The sequence below is a fragment of the Lissotriton helveticus genome, chromosome 1_1, assembly GCF_964261635.1.
Source record: "Lissotriton helveticus chromosome 1_1, aLisHel1.1, whole genome shotgun sequence".
In the NCBI taxonomy this organism is placed as follows: Eukaryota; Metazoa; Chordata; class Amphibia; order Caudata; family Salamandridae; genus Lissotriton; species Lissotriton helveticus.
In genome coordinates, this window is record NC_136057.1 from 1,278,854,144 (window position 1) to 1,278,876,270 (window position 22,127).

A 22,127-nucleotide genomic window follows, 5' to 3' on the forward strand; every position below is an offset into this window, starting at 1 on the left:
AATTTTGATGCATGTAGCCCTAAGTGCTTAAAGTGTATACAAATCAGAGACAGTCTTTCAAATAAGTTGGTCAACTGGGGATGTTGGGGAAAGATCGCTAGGCTCTTGTGTCCATGGTCCACCTTTTAGTAACTAGACCTTCTCTGATCTTTGCTACTTCCCATAGTTTTCTTATGGATTTGCAGGTAAGACATATAGCACACCTGAGATGGTGACAGCTGAAGGCAAGGGTTTCGTACAGACACTGCATAATTTGTACCCCTCCACCCCTGCTTCAGCATTTTCCTCTGATGCATGTTGTCAAATATGCAGGAGCTGCAGAGTGCTCCACGGACCTATATTTTAATGGGTTGCAATGGCATCAAGAATATCTGGAAGTAGTTACTGGCAACAGGTCTCTCTCCCTTATATTTTAGATTACTATTTCCCAATATTATGTTAACGCTTTCATTAAGTGTTTTACATCTTTATTGTGTTTTACCTTCCTTCCCTTTTTTGGGTTAACGAGTAACACCATCTCAAGTTACAGTTCCGGTTGTGAGGCAAACCTTCTGCCTGCTACAGTATTCATGTCTCTTTCAGAAGGCCCCCAAACATATGTTTAAAAATGATGCAACTCACATAATATTTGGCCACATGGCATTTGTAGGAACTGTGTGTTCATAAAGACTCGACAGGGAGGGGACTTCTGCCCATCACATTTGAGTGCTGCCTACAATGTTTGGGGCGACTCACCACTTCATATTCATTATTAAAATGTGATATCTTTAAAATATACCACAAGCAAAAAGACACAGGAGAATCATGTCATGGAAAGCATGTATAATGTGGATTGTGAAGCACCTAATTAGCTACAGCTTGCACTTAGCCCGGTTGGAAATTATGTGATTCTGTGTCTGAAGAGTTTTTTGCATAATTATTGATTTGGCACATTTGCCACATAATTCATTGGTTGTTGCATATGCAGATTTCCACGAAAAAAATGTTTCCAGCTCAAATGCATTCAAAGTTACTAAAAAATATCCCATGTGTGTAGTGGTACACATTAGCAGACCTTCCTAGAGGGTTAATGGGTCATTTTTCATTTGCTAATTATTGTATTTAACTATTAAACTGGTAATAAGGAGGCATAACTTTTGCCCAAACATAATTAAAGTGTGTTAAATTGTCAAAACAGGCAAACAATATTGCCAGACAATCTAATGCATTTTACTGCATAATTTGCCTTTTCTAAATGCATGATTTAGTCAACCTTCCCTGCATAACTGATGCTGCGCTACCGCCTAATTACAGTGGCCCTGCTTACACTTACCCAGTGACAGCAGAGCTTGATGAATTTCCTTCATCACATTCCTGTAAAGCACTTTCTGCCATTCGTGTAAAAGCTTCCACTCCTCCTGGGAGAATAAGGCAGAAGCGTCTTGGAAGGCAACCTGTGTCATGAGATTAAAACGTTACATCACTTACTCAGATACAGCACTGAGTGAAATGTACTAGGCGTAGCCAATACGGTCAATTAAAATACAACATGCATTCCTCTACCACACTCATTGGCGGCCTCTCTTCTCCTTTTCCCCACAACAACAACGGACCATACCCATGTCCTGCTTAATCATTTCAATAGCGATTCCCAGAGACTGTAAAAATAAAAGTAATGGACCATTCACTCACCTTCTAAAATATCTTGCTAGTGTGCACTGCTATCTATGAGTGTTTAGCAGAATGAACCTGTCTGTGAACCGTGTTGAGGGTGAGGCCCGATCATAAAATATAATAAGGGGGGTCGACCAAAGAGGAGCACTCCTGCCTTGTCTGTGTACAATTTTAGGCAGTTGGACTTCATCTAGTCTGTGAAGTTGGCCATGGCGTTCTGGACGTCTGCTATGGTGGTGGAGGGGTCTGTGGTGAGAGAGAGGATGAGTTGGGTGTTGTCAGCGTATGAGATGATGTTGAGTCCATGGCTGTGGACATGTTGGCTAACTGAGTCACATAGATGTTGAAGCGGGTTGGGCTGAGTGAGGAGCCTTGAATGTCACTGCAGATGGTGATTTGGGGTTTGGAGGTGAACTGTGGGAGGTGTATTCTTTGAGTGCACCCTGAGAGAAACGAGATGATGAGTTTGTGTGTGCTGCCACTGATGCCGATTTGATGTAGGGTGATGCTGTCAGCGCTGATGGTGATCCAGTCGAAGAAATATTGGGCGGCCTAGTTCACGTTGACCGTGGTGTGGAGGGTTGTGGTGCCGAGGGCAGTTGTTCATTGGTCTTGGGCAACTTTCTTACAGCTGCGCTGTGCAGGGGCATGTGATGTGGCTGTGTTGGAGTGTTTCTGAGATTGTGAAATGGACGATGTTGTGGTCTGACCATGTGACTTCTGAGGTGTGGCTGAAATGGAGTCTGTCGCTGGGAGTGAAGATGGAGTCTAGGGTGTGTCCGGTGCTATGGGTGGGGCTCTTAACGATTTGCTCCAGGCTTATGTTGTGCATTTTCTCTAGGAGGTTGTTGGTGTGGGTGTTAGTCGGGTCGTCGAGGTGGACGTTGAGGTCCATCTGGAAGAGGTATTGATTGAATTCAATGGCCATGGGGGTGATAATTTCGTCAACGGCGTTGCAGAACGCTGGGCGGGGTCCTGGGGGTCTGAAGGTGAGGGTGCCCCTGACGTTGTGTTGGCGTTCACATGCGCTTGGAAGTTGAGATGTTCCATAATTGGGGTTGTGGTATCCTCTGTGGTGGTGAATCTGATGGGAATCATTGTGGATGATGGCTATCCCCTTTCCGGGTTTGAGTGGGCAGTCTTTGTGGATCATTTTGTAACCATTGGGGGTTGCTGTGGCTATGTCCGGGCAGAGGCTTGCTTGAGTCATGTTTGGGTGATGAAGACTGCGTGTGGTTTGGCAGTGGTGAGGATGTTCCCGATTTCCATGGTGTGCTTGCTGAGGGATGTGAAGTTGATTAGAATGCATTGTAGCCAGTTCTGGGGTTCGGTGGAAGTCGGTGTGGTTTTGGAGGTGTGGAATGAGAAGCCGCATTGTATGGGAGCAGCATGCGGTGTTGGGTCCTTCAAGGTTCAGGGATTTGAGTGCGGTGCTTGAGTAGCTGATTCTCTGGTAAGGTCCAAGGGTCCTGGCTCTGGGCGCAGTCCTGGCGTGGACGGGCGCAGAAGGGCTTGCCTTTGGTGCACCAACAGCGTGTCCGCAGCGAGCTTTATTGTATGGAGGATGGGCTAGTCAGGGAGGAGGGCGGGCCTGGTGGGAAAAAGCATGTGCATCCGAGCAACGCTGAAGACTCTAGCATGTGTTGCTAGGCAACGCCAGCGAACCACTACGCCATAGTCAGGGATCAGGTAGCAGAAGAATCAGGCTTTTGGGGCTGAAGAAAACAAGATCGGGCAGTCAGGCTTAAGGGGCGGCAGCGGCGGGCAGCAATCAGAGGAAGCGGCTACTCAGTCCTGCAGAGAGTGAGGGTGCACCAAGCTGGGTATTCACCAAAGAGCAATAAACTGGGGACCTCTGTAAATTCGAGAATATACACTTGATATCTAGAGGCTGCCACCATGTTGGTGTTAAATGATGCCACAACCATAGGGATGGAGGGAAGAGTCAATTGACCAGAAAAGCAAACAAGGACCATCTTCAATAGTGGTCAGAGGAGTGTGCACTGACAGAAAGCGGGGTTTGACATCATAGTAATGTTAATCTTAGGCAGGTAGGGGATTCTGTCTCTGCCTCTATCCCAGGAGGGTGCAGGTTTAGGTACAGAAGAGGCATGTTGGGTGTATGGCAGTAGGTATACAACAAATGAATCACTTGCCTATATATATAACACAAATAAACAAATGTCCTCCAAGGAATCGTTTACACCAATTTCAGTGATTAGTCTTGTCACCAAAAGTGATCAATTATTTACTTGGAGCAAGGTTGATACAGTTTTATTACTGTCTTTTATTTTTCAAAACACTTCTTTTGTTTTCTTTTTCAAATATATTAGTATCAAAAATTCACAATTTCAGACATGGCAACAGAATAATACTACAGTTCATTGATTTTCAGTAGTATATGCAACGCCTTATGCTTTCTACATGGAAAAGCTTAAATACCATGTACACAACAACTTATATCATAATCATACAAAATCATATAACATAAATGATATCAATACAAGCAGAGCGGCGTTATGCGTCGACGTTTCGGTCCTCCCTTGGTTTATGAATCCATAGGACCATCTTCAGGACCAGTTGCACAGACTATATCTACAGATAAATATATATACATCAATCAACATTTAAATCAAACACCTTGCAATACAACAATCGTCTAATCATTCCGAGGAAATAAATAAATAAATCCAGACGTGCAAGAACCAATCTGAACCAATAGTGAAAGACCACCACCAAAGTGCTCAATGTACACTATCTACAAAGTATATACAACATAATCTTACCACTAACCACCAGCCGGTGGACGTGATGTCTCAAAAAGGAATTCGTTTGTGGAATCTAAAAAATTAGAGACCAACTACCTATTAGACTTAACCATTCTCTATTACTCCAGAATGCAGTGCCCCAAAAAATTCCGAGTCATAATCATACTTACAAAATGTTTGACTCAATCCTGCACATAAATGCGGAGTAGTACCCTGCAATACAAAGCGGTGCCCAAACTCTGTTAATTCAACCGACTTCGTTGACCACTCTTTGATAATTTAACCATTTCCTCGTGAAGTCCACCAAAACGATACTTACAACTTAGACGCACGACGTTTTCAATACCTCCTGCAAATCCAAAACGAAAACGAACTGATTACTACATCAGACCGGCGGGACTTAACACGGAAGGAATAGCCAGCGTACCACTTGCACTTACTTATGTTTTGGAGAAATCGCGTCTATACTTCCTCATGCCACATCGGTCAGGGAATGCCGAAGACGGCGCTTCCGGATGTTTATATCACGTGATCATGTGCAGATCAAACCTATCGTGGTGTTGCAAACATTCATCAACAGGGGCGGCCATGATGGAACGGGAAGGTGCGTAAGGATTAATTGCACAGCCTCCGTTACTGTTGGAAACAACTTATCTTCTACAGTGCGGAATCCGAGTATGGCTATTTGTAAAGTATGTAAATACAGCTTGCCATAGAGTAATCTTACAAACCACACTATCAGTATTTATAAGTGACGGTCACGGTGGGGCAAAAGTGGAAAACGAGAGTGGACATCAACTTAACCATATGTTGGCTATTTGTAAAGAATGTTAATGCCACTAGCCAAAGAATCAAATTGGAAAAACTACACTGAACATTAAACATGTATGAATGGCGGTACCTGATGGAATAGGAGAGGGAATTGCTTAACCTCCATCCTCAATACAAGCTGTATATCCTACACCACTTAAGCTGAGACCTCCAACCACACAAAATTGCTAGAATGCCAAACACTACAATGTCGCTACAGTGTGCCATTCAATAACCGCATTCAGCCCTTTTTGCACGGTATTACATGTCCAAATCCATTTATTTTCCTTCAGAGTGAGAAGACGACTGACATTGTGATAACGTTTGGTACATTTAATTACATCTATAACAAACCACAGCATTTCATCGGGTTTGTGTGACATCTCAGTATAATGTTCCACTAAAGGAGCTGTCATTACATTACACCTAATCCGTGATTGATGCTGTAAAATACGCTTCTTCACTTCCTGTGTAGTCTTCCCTATAAGCAGCTTGGGAACTATGACCAATGATCAGAATTTAACAGTTGTACCTATTTTTAATTTATCAACTCATGTCCTCAGTTCGAAAGAAATGGAGGTACTAAGTCATGGTTTAACGATGCATTTCTCACTAATGTGGAACTGTACAAATTTTTTAGAAGCATACGACTTAAATACTTCTTTGCTAATAATCCTATGACCGGTACCACAAACATCAGTGGTCTAAAATGTCCGTCTACCTTCTTCCCACCCACGACTGTAATGCCAAAAGATCTGATCACATTCGAAAATGTTGTGTTGAATGAAGTACAACAGCTTTTCAGTGAGAGAAAATATGTTAAGTTTAACTTCTCGAAGGAAGATAAGTTAGTTCTCCAAGCCTTGTCTGATCGTGATGACTTAGGGCCAGATGTAGGTAATTTTTATTTACCGACCTCTTAAATACCGAGTCATACCGACTCGGTATTTAAGAGGTCGGAAAATAAAAATACCGAGATGTAGGTAATTGCAGATGTGCAATTACCGATTCGGAAACAGTCGGTAATTTCCGATGTGGTAAATACCGACCAGTTAATGCCCATGCATTCCTATGGGCTTTGAAGCCCATAGGATTGATTGGGCATATATACCGGTCGGTATTTACCACATCGGAAAATACCGACTGTCACAAGGGTGCAGGGGGTGTCACTTTGACACCCTCTGGCACCCCCAAAAGAGGCTCGGGTGCCATGTGGCAGGCATACCTGCCCTAAGGGCAGGTCTGCCTGTCGTATGGCATAGGTGTGCATGCACACATGTGCATGCACACCAGAAACGGTATTTTACCATCAAGTAGTATTTGATGGTAAAATACCGATGTGGTACTGCTCAGAAGAGTCCCACCTACATACCAATTGTCCGGAATCAGTAATGATACGACTCGGTATTTTACATACTCGGTTACCGGTAAATTTACCGAGTCTGTAAATTACAGGGACCTACATGTCAAATTGCTTTTACCGGGTGGTAACGGCCGAATTCGACCGTTACCACCCGGTAAAAGCCTACCTACATCTGGCCCTTAATCATCTTTACAAATAGCCAACATATGGTTAAGTTGATGTCCACTCTCGTTTTCCACTTTTGCCCCACCGTGACCGTCACTTATAAATACTGATAGTGTGGTTTGTAAGATTACTCTATGGCAAGCTGTATTTACATACTTTACAAATAGCCATACTCGGATTCCGCACTGTAGAAGATAAGTTGTTTCCAACAGTAACGGAGGCTGTGCAATTAATCCTTACGCACCTTCCCGTTCCATCATGGCCGCCCCTGTTGATGAATGTTTGCAACACCACGATAGGTTTGATCTGCACATGATCACGTGATATAAACATCCGGAAGCGCCGTCTTCGGCATTCCCTGACCGATGTGGCATGAGGAAGTATAGACGCGATTTCTCCAAAACATAAGTAAGTGCAAGTGGTACGCTGGCTATTCCTTCCGTGTTAAGTCCCGCCGGTCTGATGTAGTAATCAGTTCGTTTTCGTTTTGGATTTGCAGGAGGTATTGAAAACGTCGTGCGTCTAAGTTGTAAGTATCATTTTGGTGGACTTCACGAGGAAATGGTTAAATTATCAAAGAGTGGTCAACGAAGTCGGTTGAATTAACAGAGTTTGGGCACCGCTTTGTATTGCAGGGTACTACTCCGCATTTATGTGCAGGATTGAGTCAAACATTTTGTAAGTATGATTATGATTCGGAATTTTTTGGGGCACTGCATTCTGGAGTAATAGAGCATGGTTAAGTCTAATAGGTAGTTGGTCTCTAATTTTTTAGATTCCACGAACGAATTCCTTTTTGAGACATCACGTCCACCGGCTGGTGGTTAGTGGTAAGATTATGTTGTATATACTTTGTAGATAGTGTACATTGAGCACTTTGGTGGTGGTCTTTCACTATTGGTTCAGATTGGTTCTTGCACGTCTGGATTTATTTATTTATTTCCTCGGAATGATTAGACGATTGTTGTATTGCAAGGTGTTTGATTTAAATGTTGATTGATGTATATATATTTATCTGTAGATATAGTCTGTGCAACTGGTCCTGAAGATGGTCCTATGGATTCATAAACCAAGGGAGGACCGAAACGTCGACGCATAACGCCGCTCTGCTTGTATTGATATCATTTATGTTATATGATTTTGTATGATTATGATATAAGTTGTTGTGTACATGGTATTTAAGCTTTTCCATGTAGAAAGAATAAGGCGTTGCATATACTACTGAAAATCAATGAACTGTAGTATTATTCTGTTGCCATGTCTGAAATTGTGAATTTTTGATACTAATATATTTGAAAAAGAAAACAAAAGAAGTGTTTTGAAAAATAAAAGACAGTAATAAAACTGTATCAACCTTGCTCTAAGTAAATAATTGATCACTTTTGGTGACAAGACTAATCACTGAAATTGGTGTAAATGATTCCTTGGAGGACATTTGTTTATTTGTGATTGATTATACCCAGTCCTCACAGGACTATTGGGTGGCTCTATCTCTTTACATATATATATAACAAGCATTTGCAATGCAATAGGTCTCGCATTAGGAAAGTTTGAGCTATTGCTATTGTAAATGACAGATTTTTTATTTACGTGTTGGTTTTGAAAATAGTGTAATTAATAGCTTTGTCATTTACAATGCCAATAGTTTTAACTTTCGCAAATTTGACACCTATAGCATTTGTAATGCAATATGTGTTGTATTTACGTGACTTAGATGTATTGATATTACAAATAACAATGTCTTTTAATTTTTTTAATAATTAATACTTAAATAAAGTGTTATTGTTTGGAGTGTATCTTTCAGTGTAATTATGTGGCATGTAATTATGTGGCACTGAGTGGTATTTTGAGTATATTGCATTGAGTGCAGTGTAATTATGTGGCGTGTAATTATGTGGTATTTGGAGTGTATGTTGCATTGAGTGCTGTGTAATTATGTGGCATGTAATTATGTGGCACTGAGTGGTATTTGGAGTGTGTGTTGCATTGAGTGCAGTGTAATTCTGTGGCGTGTAATTATGTGGCACTGAGTGGGATTTGGAGTGTATGTTGCATTGAGTGCAGTGTAATTATGTGGCGTGTAATTATGTGGCACTGAGTGGGATTTGTAGTGTATGTTGCATTGAGTGCAGTGTAATTATGTTGCGTGTAATTATGTGGTATTTGGAGTGTATGTTGCATTGAGTGCAATGTAATTATGTGGCGTGTAATTATGTGGCACTGAGTGGTATTTGGAGTGTGTGTTGCATTGAGTGCAGTGTAATTATGTGACGTGAAATTATGTGGCACTAAGTGGTATTTGGAGTGTGTGTTGCATTGAGTGCAGTGTAATTATGTGATGTGTAATTATGTGGCACTAAGTGGTATTTGGAGTGTGTGTTGCATTGAGTGCAGTGTAATTATGTGATGTGTAATTATGTGGCACTGAGTGGTATTTGGAGTGTGTGACATGATGAAAAGGAGGGGGATTAGAGGCCACGGGTGAAAACATTACGAAATCCCAGCTGGCTGCGCGAGGCCCCGTTCATACATCTGCTAAAAGACACATGCATCTCCTGCCAATTAGAATTCTAATGAGTTTGTTTAGGGATATGGCTTGTAAGTGCTCATCCTCAGCAATATATTAGGGTATAGAAGGCTGCAAATTTAAATGCCTGAATGCTAATGGTGCCCGAGTTGCCCTCTTTCGTCTTTAATAATGCTGTACTATATTTTAGTGGACGTTCGCTCTGTGAAGTCTCTGCTAGAGCGCAAACAACCAGGGAACTTAATTTTGTGAAAGGGAAAGGATATTAAAGTTCATATTCGTTACGTAAGTTTCTGATACTTATGACTCTTCTAGTGTGACTGTAAAGCTCAAATAACTGCAGTTTGAGGAGAGCATCTGTGATGCAAGCCATGTTATTCTGTTTTTTATCATACAGATATCTACAACAAAAGTAATTCTCAACTCTTCTCTCACGGGTGTAAATGCCCTGTAGACTGCAATTAAGAGTGGTTGAAAGAACCAGTTTGACCTTGAAGAGATTTCTTCGTAAAAAGGCGAGGTTTCAGCATCAAGTTGATGGGTGTATGCATCGAATATGCATGTGTGATCTTGTCGTGGTCGCGCTTCTTTTCTGACAACTAGGTTTGCCACTGAGGTGAAAAGCTGCTCTCCATCTGCTGCTAGGTGCCTTCCCTGTAGAGCACAGCACCGAGGCGCTTGACCTCATGCTTGAAGCGGATTGTGTTCTTCAATAAAGCTACAGACTAACCTGGGGGCTGCACAGTCCCACCCATCGGGCCAGTCAACACGGAGCCCGAGAAAAGCCGACAGACACCAGGGCGTGGACTGTTCACGGACAGTACCACCAGCGATATGGGGGGGATTAAAAGTAAGCCACTGGCTCTGCTCTCAAACCAGATACCCTATTTATTTATACAGATGCTCCGTAACCAGAGCTGAAAAGGCAGGCGCTGCAACACACTGCATTAAAATGTACAAGACAATTTTACCCAATAACCTAGTGTAAATTAACACGCCCTGCCTTCTCAGTTGAGTTGTAGGTCACACAGTCCCCTCTGTATCTTTTCACACCCAGTGGCAGGGGGCACGACTCCTGACCCGATCAAGAAAGGCACTCTCTCCGAATGAACACACGCTACCTGCAAATATGCTGCTCACTTTGCCGTGAATGGAATTTACAAGCTGCAGGTTGCGACAGCCCCTCACCATCACAGAGACGTTTAATTTCGGTCAGGCGTCCGCTCATCAGTCAGTGTCGGAAATGAAGGGGTCTAGCAGCTATGTATGGGCTACGCCAAGCCTGGCACGTAGGAACTACATACATTCAGCAGTCCCTATACATGGTCGGCTTTTTGCTCTAAGCAGCAACCTGCAGGCAGTAAAGCAGCTTTTTTTTTTTACGTCCAGCTGGGCCATAGGCATTTAAAATACGCAGTAAGCGCACTGAAACAGAGGAAGGGGGTGTAAAGAGCCTAAGGGAACAGCAGACGATTGCCAGAAACACCGGGGAGGGGCGACAGGGCAGAGCAGACAAAAGTCAGAAACACCGGGGGCGAGAAAGCAAATTAACTTGAAGCCTTTGAAGGCAAATGCCACGGGTCGCGCGCCTCAAAAGCACAACTTTCACACGGCTGGGAGAGGCACGAGAGCACGGGGGGCGGGTGCGCTTGTATGTGCCTGCGTGTGTTGTACCTGTGTGTGTGCCTGCCTGTGTGTACGTGTGCCTGTGTGCAGGGGTGTGGGGGCTGGCTGTGTGCGCACGGGAATGTAAGGCACGAGAGGGGCACGGCGCCGTAACTGATAGCAGGCTATAGCTTTTAAAAATGCCAACTGCATTGACGACTGTTATGAACCTTTCATTTAAACGTAGTTATTTATTGAAAGCATGTCTGCAAATAAGTAATAATGTTACTTGAAAGACAACTTTGAAATGAATAATTGAAAGCCAGCTTTGTAAATAATGGTCACAGCGAGCGTGTTCATTGAAAGGCAGCCTTCAACGAAAGCATAATAGGCAAACAAATAAATAATTTCGAATGTTTAGGAATAATAAATGAAAGCACCTTTAAAAGTAATGCTAACAGCGAGTATGTTAATTGAAAGAGACTCTTACAGAAACAAAAACGTGAAACGCTATAGCTTTTAAAAATGGTAACTAGCTTATTAGTGAAAGCATGTCGGCAAATAAGTAATGTTGTTACTTAAACCACAGCTTTGGAAATAATGATTCAAAGCCATCTTTCAAATAATTATTCAGACCCACGTTTAAAAATAATGATCACAGCGAGCGTGTCCATTGAAAAGAAGCCTTGGAAAAACGAAACCAAAGCCAGCTTTGGAAATAATGATCGCAGCGAGCGTGTTCATTGAAAGGCAGCCTTAGAGCAAAACTGACACTGCGCACACGGCAAGCAGCCAGCGGCGCGCTCCCGAGGTCAAAACTGACTAGGAAAAAGCGCGAGTCTGACTGTTGTCCACATTCCCAAATACGGCTCACAATAGGTCTGAAGCAGACACAATCAATGCTTACGCATTGAATGTAGGTCTGCTCGACCTAAAAATGGAGGCACTAGCCGTGATGTCAGAGAGAGGAGTACTAGGGCCAGATGTATGACCATTTTTTGCACTTGCAAATGGGAAATCAGCACATTTACGACCGCAAAAAAGGGTCCTGGAATGTAAAAACGCTATTTTGCAAGTCGGTGACTCGCAAAATAGCATTTGCGACTCACTATTAGGAAAGAGCGTGCCAAGGGCATCCCTTCCTAATAGTGGCTCGCACTTCAATGTACAATTGTTTTGCAACTGCATTTGTGGTCGCAAAACACTCGCAGTTTACTACCTACTTCAAGTAGGTGGTAAGCCACTTGCAAATGGGAAGGGGTATCCAGGGGACCCCTTCCCCTTTGTGAGTGTGTGTGACAATATTTTTTAAGAGCAGGCAGTGGTCCCAGGGACCACTGCCTTCTCTTACAAAATGAAACAGAAATGATTCATTTATCTTTTCTAAATGCATCCCGTTTGCATTTTTTTTTACTGCTTTATTTAAAAAGCATTCACAGACATAAGTGGTCTGCTGACCCCAGCAGGCCACCATCCCTGGGAGTGCTAGCCATTCCTAATGGGAAAGCAAATACTACCCTTTTTGGGGTAGGATCCAGTATGTAGGCCTTAGAGTCTCAGAGACCCCTCTGAGAGAGTCCACTGTGCTTAGGGATCCTCCCGCAACTGAGATAGGAAAGTGGTACCACTTCCCCTGGGATCACAGCTTACTGGACTTACGACGTTGCTTTGACTTGTCTACCGGTTTGTGTCCCCGTCGCCTTTTCCCTCCTCTTTCCATGCAGTGTCCTTCACCCTCCCCTCCTCTTTCCCGTCTCCATTACCTGTCTACTTCCCCTTCTCCCCCCCTGAATCTTTCCCCCTGCCTGCTTTTCCCCTTACGTATTTGTGCTTATTGTTCATCTCGACCTTACAATTAACTATGTTGCCATGCTCTAATAACTGTGTAACCTTTGTAACGATTTAACCTGTAACTATGATCTGATGCTCATGTAAAGCGCTCTGATATCTCCGGGTCTAGCCAGCGATATATAAAACCTTTCAAATAAAATAAAAAATAAGGAAATTTGGGACTCCATTACGAATCGCTAACATTGTCTGAGACACTGTTGTAAATTGAATTTTGCGAGTCGCAAAGCAAGGCAATTTGTGAATTGCAAAATGTAAGGGTCGTACATCTGGCCCCTAGAGTATATAGACTGGCAGGAGAAGCATCTGCCACCGCTATGGTACACTTGGTGCATGGTCAGCACTGCAGCATGTTGAGTTTGTGGCGCAGAGTTGTCAGCTTATATCAGGATTATAAATGTAAAGCCAGTGGAATACATACATTGATGAAATTACTAATAAACAGTAAGTACAATTCATTATAAAAATGCCCCAAACTTAAAATTAACCCCACGTGGAGGCAAATTACCACTGGCAGTCATTGTAGTTATGTGAGCAACTCTATGTTAGAAAAAAAATACTTCCCAAAGGTTATAGCATTTACAGTAAAAAGTAAGATAGTCCCTCAACTGATTAGAAAAATTGTGAAGCTATAGCCATCTGTGCAGTGTGAAACATTGTTCGTGGGTTCTCGCTAAACGGGAAATTATGATTTTTTTTCTGCATGAGAGAGCCTGTCCCACAGCAATTAAAAAATATTTTGCCTGGCTATATTTTTACCTCTGAGTATTAAATGTACCTTCTGGATGTGTTTCTTTAGATACTAATTATCCATTTGTGCAGGTGACATTTGTATCACATGTATGCGCCTTGAACTTTTATACTGTAGATCAGCTCTTGCACGCATGAAAGTGGCAGAGAAGAAAAATCAAGATTACACGTATTTCATGTAATATCTAATAATCTGGCTATCCCTTGTCACCTATGGCCATTTCACTTCTTCCTGCAATGGATTCAAACATTCAAAAGCTGTATTAATACAAAGACAGTATTAAAATGTTCCTAAAGCATCCTGAAATGTGAACAAAGGATTATTGTTATATATTCTGTTAGCTTGGGTAGGTGAGTTAATACATTTTCTGCAGTGATTTGCCACTAACATGAAGGCCAAATAATTGTATCCCAGTCCATTCGCTCAGTTGTTCATCCTTCAAAAGTTTTGAAAACGAGTGCATTTGATTTGGACAATGGAGTCATCTGCTCATTTCAGATATGTTCGGCTGCAGAGTTGTGGAAGCAAGTGCCCTATATAATTACATATTTGTTCTTATAATTTTTAATTAAACCAATAAAATGATATCCAATTAGTAAATACTGCAAACCCTGTCTTTTCAGGGAGCTTTCAATGTCCCTCCTAGTGCTTAAACACAGCCTAAATTAATATTGAATTATTATAAGTCACCCCGGCCACCTCTCGGAGTCACCTTTCATAGAGCTCATCCTTCGTTGGGGGGTGTCCTCCTCTCCCTCCTTTCTTACCTCTCATCTTCTATGGTAAGAGGTGTGGCGCCGTGGCCAGGGCGACTGACTCCGGAATATGGGAATCACGGTTCGATCCCCGGCACCGGCGGCAGATTAGTCCAGCACCATGTGTAGCTTGCTTAATCTTCCCGACGGCCCCCAGCGCCTAGAGACCCTAACGGGTGATTGTGCGCTTTACACATGTGGATATTATTATTATGGTACTCTGACGTGACAGATTGGTGACATATAAGCGCTTTATAACACTCCTCCAATAAATAAAGAATACATTCTAGTGTTTTTTAGGTGTCCATTACCGATACTAGCCTTTCTTTCTTTCTGAAACACAGGTTTACCGTTTAACCTTGGACTGTCAGGTCAGAGGAGTCATCAAACTGTTTGCTGACCTACAAGTTAGCAACACTGATTACGTTCGGCGCCACACATGTCAACTATCCCTAGTGGAGAGGGGGCGAGTCACTTTCGAGTCAGATTTGCTCGTCTGTTTATCTAGTTTCAGTAGCTTTTTCTTAAAATAGTCCTGATTCTGGTGTCTGTCGTGTGGTCTAGAAATTCTCCCTCTGTCTGCTCTTTTTCTTGGCGGTTCCAATATGCTGGTGTGCCTCCCGCCTTGCAGAAGCAATTTACTCACCTCAGCTGACCCCAGCCCGGACATCCCTCTGCACTGCAGCGTATGAGCCTTCTCTTCAGGGACCTTCGGCAAAGGGTCACAGACCTGGAGCCAGGAAAAGTATTGATACTTAGTCTCAACCAGACAAAGACCTTCCTTACAGCACTCACTGTGTGCTAGGGCCGAAAACATTCTATTGCGCATGCGCTACAATGCGAAACACTTATCTAGAGGACATGCGCAGAGACATCATCCGCGCGCACAGGTGAATAGCTCGACACGCAGCTGCGACGTGCGTACAGAGCAAGCTCAGGGCAGAGACACTGATTATCCTAATAAATCTCCACAGTGCGCTCTCACAGATGGGATAGGGACCACATCTGATCAAGCGTGGTACAGACAGACAACATTAATGCAAGACATTGACCCGTACAGCAATAATGTCTGATAGTTTTTATAAAGGCTGACCCCACACGCTCTCCTCACACACTTGTCTCATACACATAAGGCTATTACCACGGACTAATTGCAAAGGTGTAATATTCGTGTAAGCTTCAAAAAACGGGCCCCACGCGGAGCTTTCAAAGGGGTAATGCTAGCTCTCCTCCGGGGTGTTATTGGTATGCACAAGAAAGCAGTTCCTTCTCCAAGATGCCAGTGAATTTGTCGCAAGATAAATCTATCTTTTTATCGGGGTCTCAGCGTGCAAAACAAAGATACTTTTCATCTAAGGTGTCAATGTACGTGCAAAAGGAAGTTGGAGGACTCTGCAAAGAGAGCAGCGGATTTCGCTTTATTCTTCGACGAAAAAGTGAAATCTCTTGTGGATCAGGTCGCTCATCCTACCCCTCCAGAGGAGTGCAAGTTCCTTAGCCAACTTTGACCCCATATCTGAAGATGCCTTTCTCAAATGCATCCGCGAAACAAAGCCCTCCAACCATCATCTGGACCCCATCCCCAGTGCCATTGCCATTGACTTTTATACCCTTTCCCTCTCCTACTGGACCACTCTGGTCAACCTCTCCCTCTATCAAGGCTCCCTTCCTGTCTCCTTCAAAACTGGGCAGGTCACCCCGCTTCTTAAAAAAACAACTGCTGATGCGTCTGACCTCAACAACTTCCGCCCCATCACTAACTTACCCTTTCTTGCGAAGGTTACAGAAAGATGTGTAGCAAAACAACTCTCTCGTCATATCAAGGACAATGATCTTCTTGACAATTTCCAGTCTGTCTTCATTCAAAACTGCAGCACTGAAACAGCCCTACTGCAAGTGGTTGATGACGCTCTGAGGATCCTCGACTCGGGGGGCTCCTGTCTTCTAATTCTCCTTGACCTTTCTGCAGCCTTTGACACTGTCAATCACAACACCCTCCTCAACATTCTTAAACAGAGAATGGGCATGGAGGGCACTGTGCTTAAATGGTTTGCCTCCTTCCTCTCTGATAGATCACAAATGATCAAAACAGTCTTTCATCTCCTGTGGCGGTAGGTCAAGGTGTTCCTCAAGGCTCTATACTTGCACCCACATTGTTTAACCTCAATTTAGAACCACTAGGAAATCTCCTAAGTAAATCCGGGATCCACTATCATCTCTATGCTGACGATACTCAAATCTACCTCAAGGTTGCCTCTACTCACGATCTCTCGATCCTAAGCTCTACTCTCTACTCCATTCATAACTGGATGTTTACTCATCAACTGATTCTCAACCCCTCCAAAACCAAATTCCTCCTCTTCTCCTCTTCAATCTCTCCTCCCCCGGTGCAATCTTGGATGGATCAGTTGAATCTACTGAACACTAAACCCATCATTGCCGACAGCACAAAATCCCTGGGTGTCATCCTCAACAAAAAACTCAATCTAACCCCCCACATCAATTCCATTGCAAAGTCTGCTCGCTACCATCTGCGCCTTCTTTGGGGAATCCGTCGCTTCTTCCCGGAGCAGGACCTTATAACCCTGGTGCAATCGCTGGTCCTCTCCAGACTTGACTACTGCAATTCTCTTCTTACTGGCCTCCCCAAATCCCACCTGTCCCCCCTCAAATCGGTCTTCCATTCAGCAGCTCGTTTCATTTACGGGCCAAAAGAAGCGACCACATCACACCAATGTTATCCACCCTCCGCTGGCTTCCAATCGAGGCTAGAGCCATCTACAAGACTGCTTGTATCACTCACAAAGCCTTGCACTCCTCTCCTCGCTACCTGGCGAATAAACTGAAACTCTCTGGAGGCTCTAGACCATCACGTAATGCGGAAAATCTCCTGCTTGAACCTCCCACTTTCAAGAAGGAAAGAACGATGGCACAATCCTTTTCAAGCAACGCGGTGAGAATCTGGAACTCCCTTCCGCCGCAGCGCCGGACCACCACCTCCTCCCAGGCTTTCAAAACTAACCTCAAAGTTCTCCTCCTTCAAAGACACTTCCAAATGGAATCCTTGCCCTCTCTATTATCTGAAGGAAGCCCTTCCACTATAGAAAAATCTACTTTACATGACTATGGAAGTGTCTTCCCAGTGTGTTATTGTGGTTTGAGAGTCTGCCATTTATTGCAGTATTATCTTTCTTCCTGTGTTTGGTACTCGTGTGTAACATGCACCCGTCACTTTCTCGTGTAACACACTGTTTTCTACCTCTTACATTTGTTTATTTTCGATACCTGCACAAGTGCCACCATGGCCTACGTAATGTTTGTTTTTATGCTTGAGTGCCCTTCATATATTGCAGTATTACACCTCTTTGTTTACTTTGTACGCTTTTGTAACCTGCACACGTCACTTTTTCCTCCTGTAATGCACCGTTTGCTACCTCTTTTGTTTTGTTGGTTCACGATTGTCACTTTTGTAATGCACCGTTTGCTACCTCTTGTATTTCGTTGGCTCACGATTGTCTTTTTTGCTTCATTTAATGTAACGTTGGCTTTTGTATTTTGTTCACTTGTAATGTTCTCATGTATCAGTTCTGTTCCTATTGTGAAGCGCTCTGACACCTTCGGGTAAAGTCCGCGCTATATAAAAACACACAAATAAATAAATAAATAAATAAAAAGGGAGCTGTTTGTCTCCTCGAGGGCTGAGTGTGTACTATGGGCAAAGGAGCGGCGCATGTCCCAAGGAAGCGCGCTCTGCTCCAGACCTCCCTGTGCGGACTGTGGAAGGGTGCAATGCCACTCCAACGTCTGACCGTGTGTGCTTAAGGTGCCTATCTCCCCTCCAGAGCATCACTGAGAAGGGAGTATTATTTCTTCCAGTGTTCGCCAGAATTACAAAAGATAGCAACGTCTTCTCTCCGGGGTCTGAAACTGAGCGTGCAAAGGAAACTCTCCTCCTACGCGGTCTCGGCGAGCAGTGTCTCTGCCACGAGCATGCTCTCAGTCGTACCCAAACTACAGAAATACCATTTCGAACTTTTCGGTTTAGTCGGACCCTGCTGCTCTCCAGCTTCTTGATTTTAGGGCGTCCAGTGAGGACGGGCCACGTCTGTGGCAGCCTCCACACTCCTCAGGCAGTGCCTCCCTGTCATCTGCAGAGAAACACTACTTTCACCTGGCAGAATTACAATGGAACTCAAACAGGATCTATGCCAGCAGGCTTCAGACCAGGTGAGAAGTACCATGGTCGAATCTCGGGGTTTTAATGGGGGGGAAGTCGTTGGTTTTTTAAATAAACCACACACAGGTGGTGTGAACTGCCTTGTGTTTGTGCTGCCAGCGGGCTAGGTCAGTGAACAGACACTTGCTATGCCAACATTTCAGAACAGCAAGGTAGGAGATTTTAAAGAAAAACACGTCTCTACTGACTTCGATTGAAGCAGATGCAGTTTCATGCTGGAGACAGCTAAAAACACATTTTTGGCTTAACCAACCGTATTGCAAGGTGCCTAGTTTCAGAAAAACAAGGCGTGAAAGAGTGACAGTCCTTCTTAGGATCAAGTGACATTACTGCACATTGCCTGCACTGATTTTTACCCTACCTGTTTTAATAGGACTTGGTCCCTGCTTTCAGGGTTCAAATGAGGACATCTTGGACATCCATCGCTGGTTGGTTGGTGCTGCACAGAATGAATTGTTTTTGAGTTAGGGTGAGTTCTTATATTCAGGGCCTTGCCCATGGACCATAACGCATCTAAGGACATCCCAGGGGGCACACTTGTCCTCTCACCCTCCCCGTGAACTTGAACTCAACAATTTGATGAACGTGGCACTTATGATTGCATTGTTCAGTATCTTTTTGCCCTGGTATATTCGTAGCAGAGCAGTTTGTTTTCTGTTTGAGTATTATTATCAGTCGTGTTAATGTTATTAATATACTATTTATTTTTCTATGTGGTTGATTTTTATTTTATTATTTTTACGGAGTTTTATATAACGCGAAATTGACCCGAAGGTATCGGGTATCAGAGCGCTTTACGTTACATGAGGACACATTCATTTTAGGCACGGGGAGATTAAGTGATTTGCTCAGAATCACAGGATGTTCAGCGTCGTTGCCGAGACTCTAACCCAGTTCCTCAGATTCGAGGTCGACCGCTCAAGTTAGCCAACTCCTTTCCTTACCAACTGGGGTACATCAGATGGCTCAAACGTGCATAGCTCAATTTGAAGAACGTGTTTGCAGTAACTGAGACTGTGGTGCCCTATTGGATACAACAGTATCCCTTTATTACTGGCTAGCTGTGCAGTGTTGGATGCTGGTGTTTTAATGTGTTTTGTGTCTTCTTGGAGGGAAATATTGTTTTTTGGACAGTAGTTTTGTGAACTTGGTAAAGTCCGATTTTATGTCGCCTCTGAGCCTTACTAGATGTGTGTTGTGTTTGTATATTACATGATTGGTACAGTTGTGAGCTCTTTTATAATCCGCTATATGCTTACTTTTCAATCTAATGTTTTCTGTTGGATGTTGACTGTTTTTAGTAGAATATATCAGTCGCATCAATATGTTCACAGATTTGTGTGTTATCATATGTTTGTTTGTGAGTTTTTTGATACCCAGTTATATGAAATATCTGAGTTGTGTCAGATGGGTGTGCAAGGTATTGCCTAACGTGTTGAGTGTTTGTTTATGCTGTGTGGATTTTTGCTGTTCTGATATCTGTGGTGACTTCCACAGCCCGGGAGCATGCAAATGATCACACACACATGGAACTCTGTAACAGACCTCTTTATTCCTCCATGTAGCATCACATACTGCACACATTGCATCGTAATTTATATGACCACACCTTAACAACTCCCAGCAGATTACATAATTTCTGTTTAGAGTCCGCCCAGAAACGCAAAGGTCCTAGCACTCCTTGTATCAAGACACTGCATCTCCCCGTTTGTTCAATAAAAAGTACAGACAGTATTAGCATCATAGTTCCTTGATGAGTCGTTGAAGCGCTCGCACTGGTCTGCCAGATTGGGTGGATGAGGTAGTTAAGGTGCACCATTGACATAGACACAAGTGCTTGATCTGGACATTTAGGTGGGGTCGCCTCACTTGTGACTTAGGAGCTGACAAACATTGAGGTAGGTGTTTAAGGTGTGAAAAGTCCAGTGTGATAGACTTTCTTGGACGATGCACTGTCACCATGTGTCCTTTGCACATCGCAACCTTAAAAGTGTCGACAGAAAACTGAGCGTCCGTTTGCCGTTTCCATTTCTGTTTGACCAGTACCCAGTCCTCTTTAATCAAAGTCTGTTTCCTGGTACATCTGCGCTCAACGGCAAATGTTTTCATTTTCCACTTTCGAGAGGTGTCTGTGACATGAATAATATGGGCATTCATCGATCAGTCCGATGCCCATTGTGGTAGTTTGGTTCCGAAGGCTCTCCCAAATAGCAGGGAGTCATGTCTCTCACCAGTTGTGGAGTGAGGAGTTGATCGATAGGCATGAAGGGCTTGATACATGGATTGGTTCAGATCGATTCCCTCCATTGATGCTCACTGAATTGCCCTCTTGAGGGTGCCCATTAATCATTCAAGACACCATTGGCTTGGAGCCAGAGGTGTGTACTCTTATGATTCATGTCATTAAGTCAAACAAGAAACTCTTTTAATTATTTGCTAATGAAAGGCAGGACATTTTCAGATTTGATAATAGCGGGGATACCCCACTCTGCAAAGAATTCATCTAGCTGCATGATGACTTTGTTGTGGGTTGTTGATGATAATTCTTCCACCAAAAGAAAATGCAAATATTCTTCAGTGAGTATTGTGAGATGATGTCCATTTCCGAGAGGCCCAAAGAAATCATCTGCAACTCTCTCCCAGGCATGCGCAGAAAGGTCAGACATTGTCATTGGATGCTGCGTCACCTTGGGGGATAGACAGTTACAAAGGTGGCATGCTTTCAGCCCTTTCTCAACTCATTCATCTAAGCGAGGGAACCCCACTCGGTCTCCCAGGTCTCTTTTGGTGGCTACAGTGCCATAATGTCCTTAATGGGCTAGCTCAATGACTTGCTGTCTCAGGCATGACGATTTGCGAACCTCTCAATATGATAATCTCTCAGGTGATGATAGCTCATCTCTATAATTTTTAATTTTGGGAATTCAACATCATCAGCAAAGGGTTGAATACTTTTCTTCCAATATTGTTTGTAATGATGTCTTTGAGGATCAACATGATCTGCGTTGGTAGGAGCAATAATCTGTTCAATGGATAGAGCTGCTGGTGTGCTGGACCTCACAATGAAGTTGCGATACTCTTCAGTCACTTTGGATGTCGAACTGTTGCGATGTAGTGGCACTTGTGAAAAGTAATCTGCGGGTTTTGGTCTTTCCCCGGCTTGTGTAAACCCACATATCCCCACATCTCAATGCAAAGGGGCATTTTAGCTTTCGGTTTTCCAAAGCTGCTTAGAAACGTTTCCCATATGAAAACACACAAAAATGTGTGCAGGCCCACACTACATCTAAACTCTCCTTCTCTGGTTGGGATTAGGCATGTTCTGTTTCAGATAGGGCTCTTCTGCCCAGAGAAACATTGTGGCTTATGCCACAATGTTTCTCTGGGCATTCGGATGGCCATTGTGTTGAGCAAATATTGCCCCCAGCCCCACCGGGCTGCTCACATCTACTCAGATCTCAGTATGTAGCTTGGGGTCAAATTAGGCAATTTCAGTTACATTCTCAATCACATGTTTTTCTTTAAAACTTTGGTCGCATTCAGGAGACCACTGGAATGGGACATTCACCTTTTTTTCCCTCAATTCTTTTTATTGATTTAACAAAAGAAACAATGCAGGTCATCCTGATGTTATTACAATTTACA

General features: G+C 43.4%; 2 protein-coding genes across 2 annotated transcripts in view; one reads left to right on the forward strand and one right to left on the reverse strand.

Annotated features, from left to right (window-relative positions):
- LOC144822756 (uncharacterized) overlaps positions 1-15,044 on the reverse strand; it is a 177,000-nt gene extending 161,956 nt beyond the window's left edge. Inside the window, exons 1-2 of the mRNA XM_078680619.1 lie at positions 14,892-15,044; positions 1,313-1,433 (exon numbers count right to left, since the gene is read on the reverse strand). Of these exons, the coding sequence (XP_078536745.1) occupies positions 1,313-1,433; positions 14,892-14,915 (145 nt within the window). The 5' untranslated portion in view covers positions 14,916-15,044. The remainder of the gene's footprint in view (positions 1-1,312; positions 1,434-14,891) is intronic.
- A 3,224-nt stretch (positions 15,045-18,268) lies between these two features.
- LOC144822764 (uncharacterized) overlaps positions 18,269-22,127 on the forward strand; it is a 156,683-nt gene continuing 152,824 nt past the window's right edge. Inside the window, exon 1 of the mRNA XM_078680634.1 lies at positions 18,269-18,472. Coding sequence (XP_078536760.1) covers positions 18,431-18,472 — 42 coding nt within the window. The 5' untranslated portion in view covers positions 18,269-18,430. The remainder of the gene's footprint in view (positions 18,473-22,127) is intronic.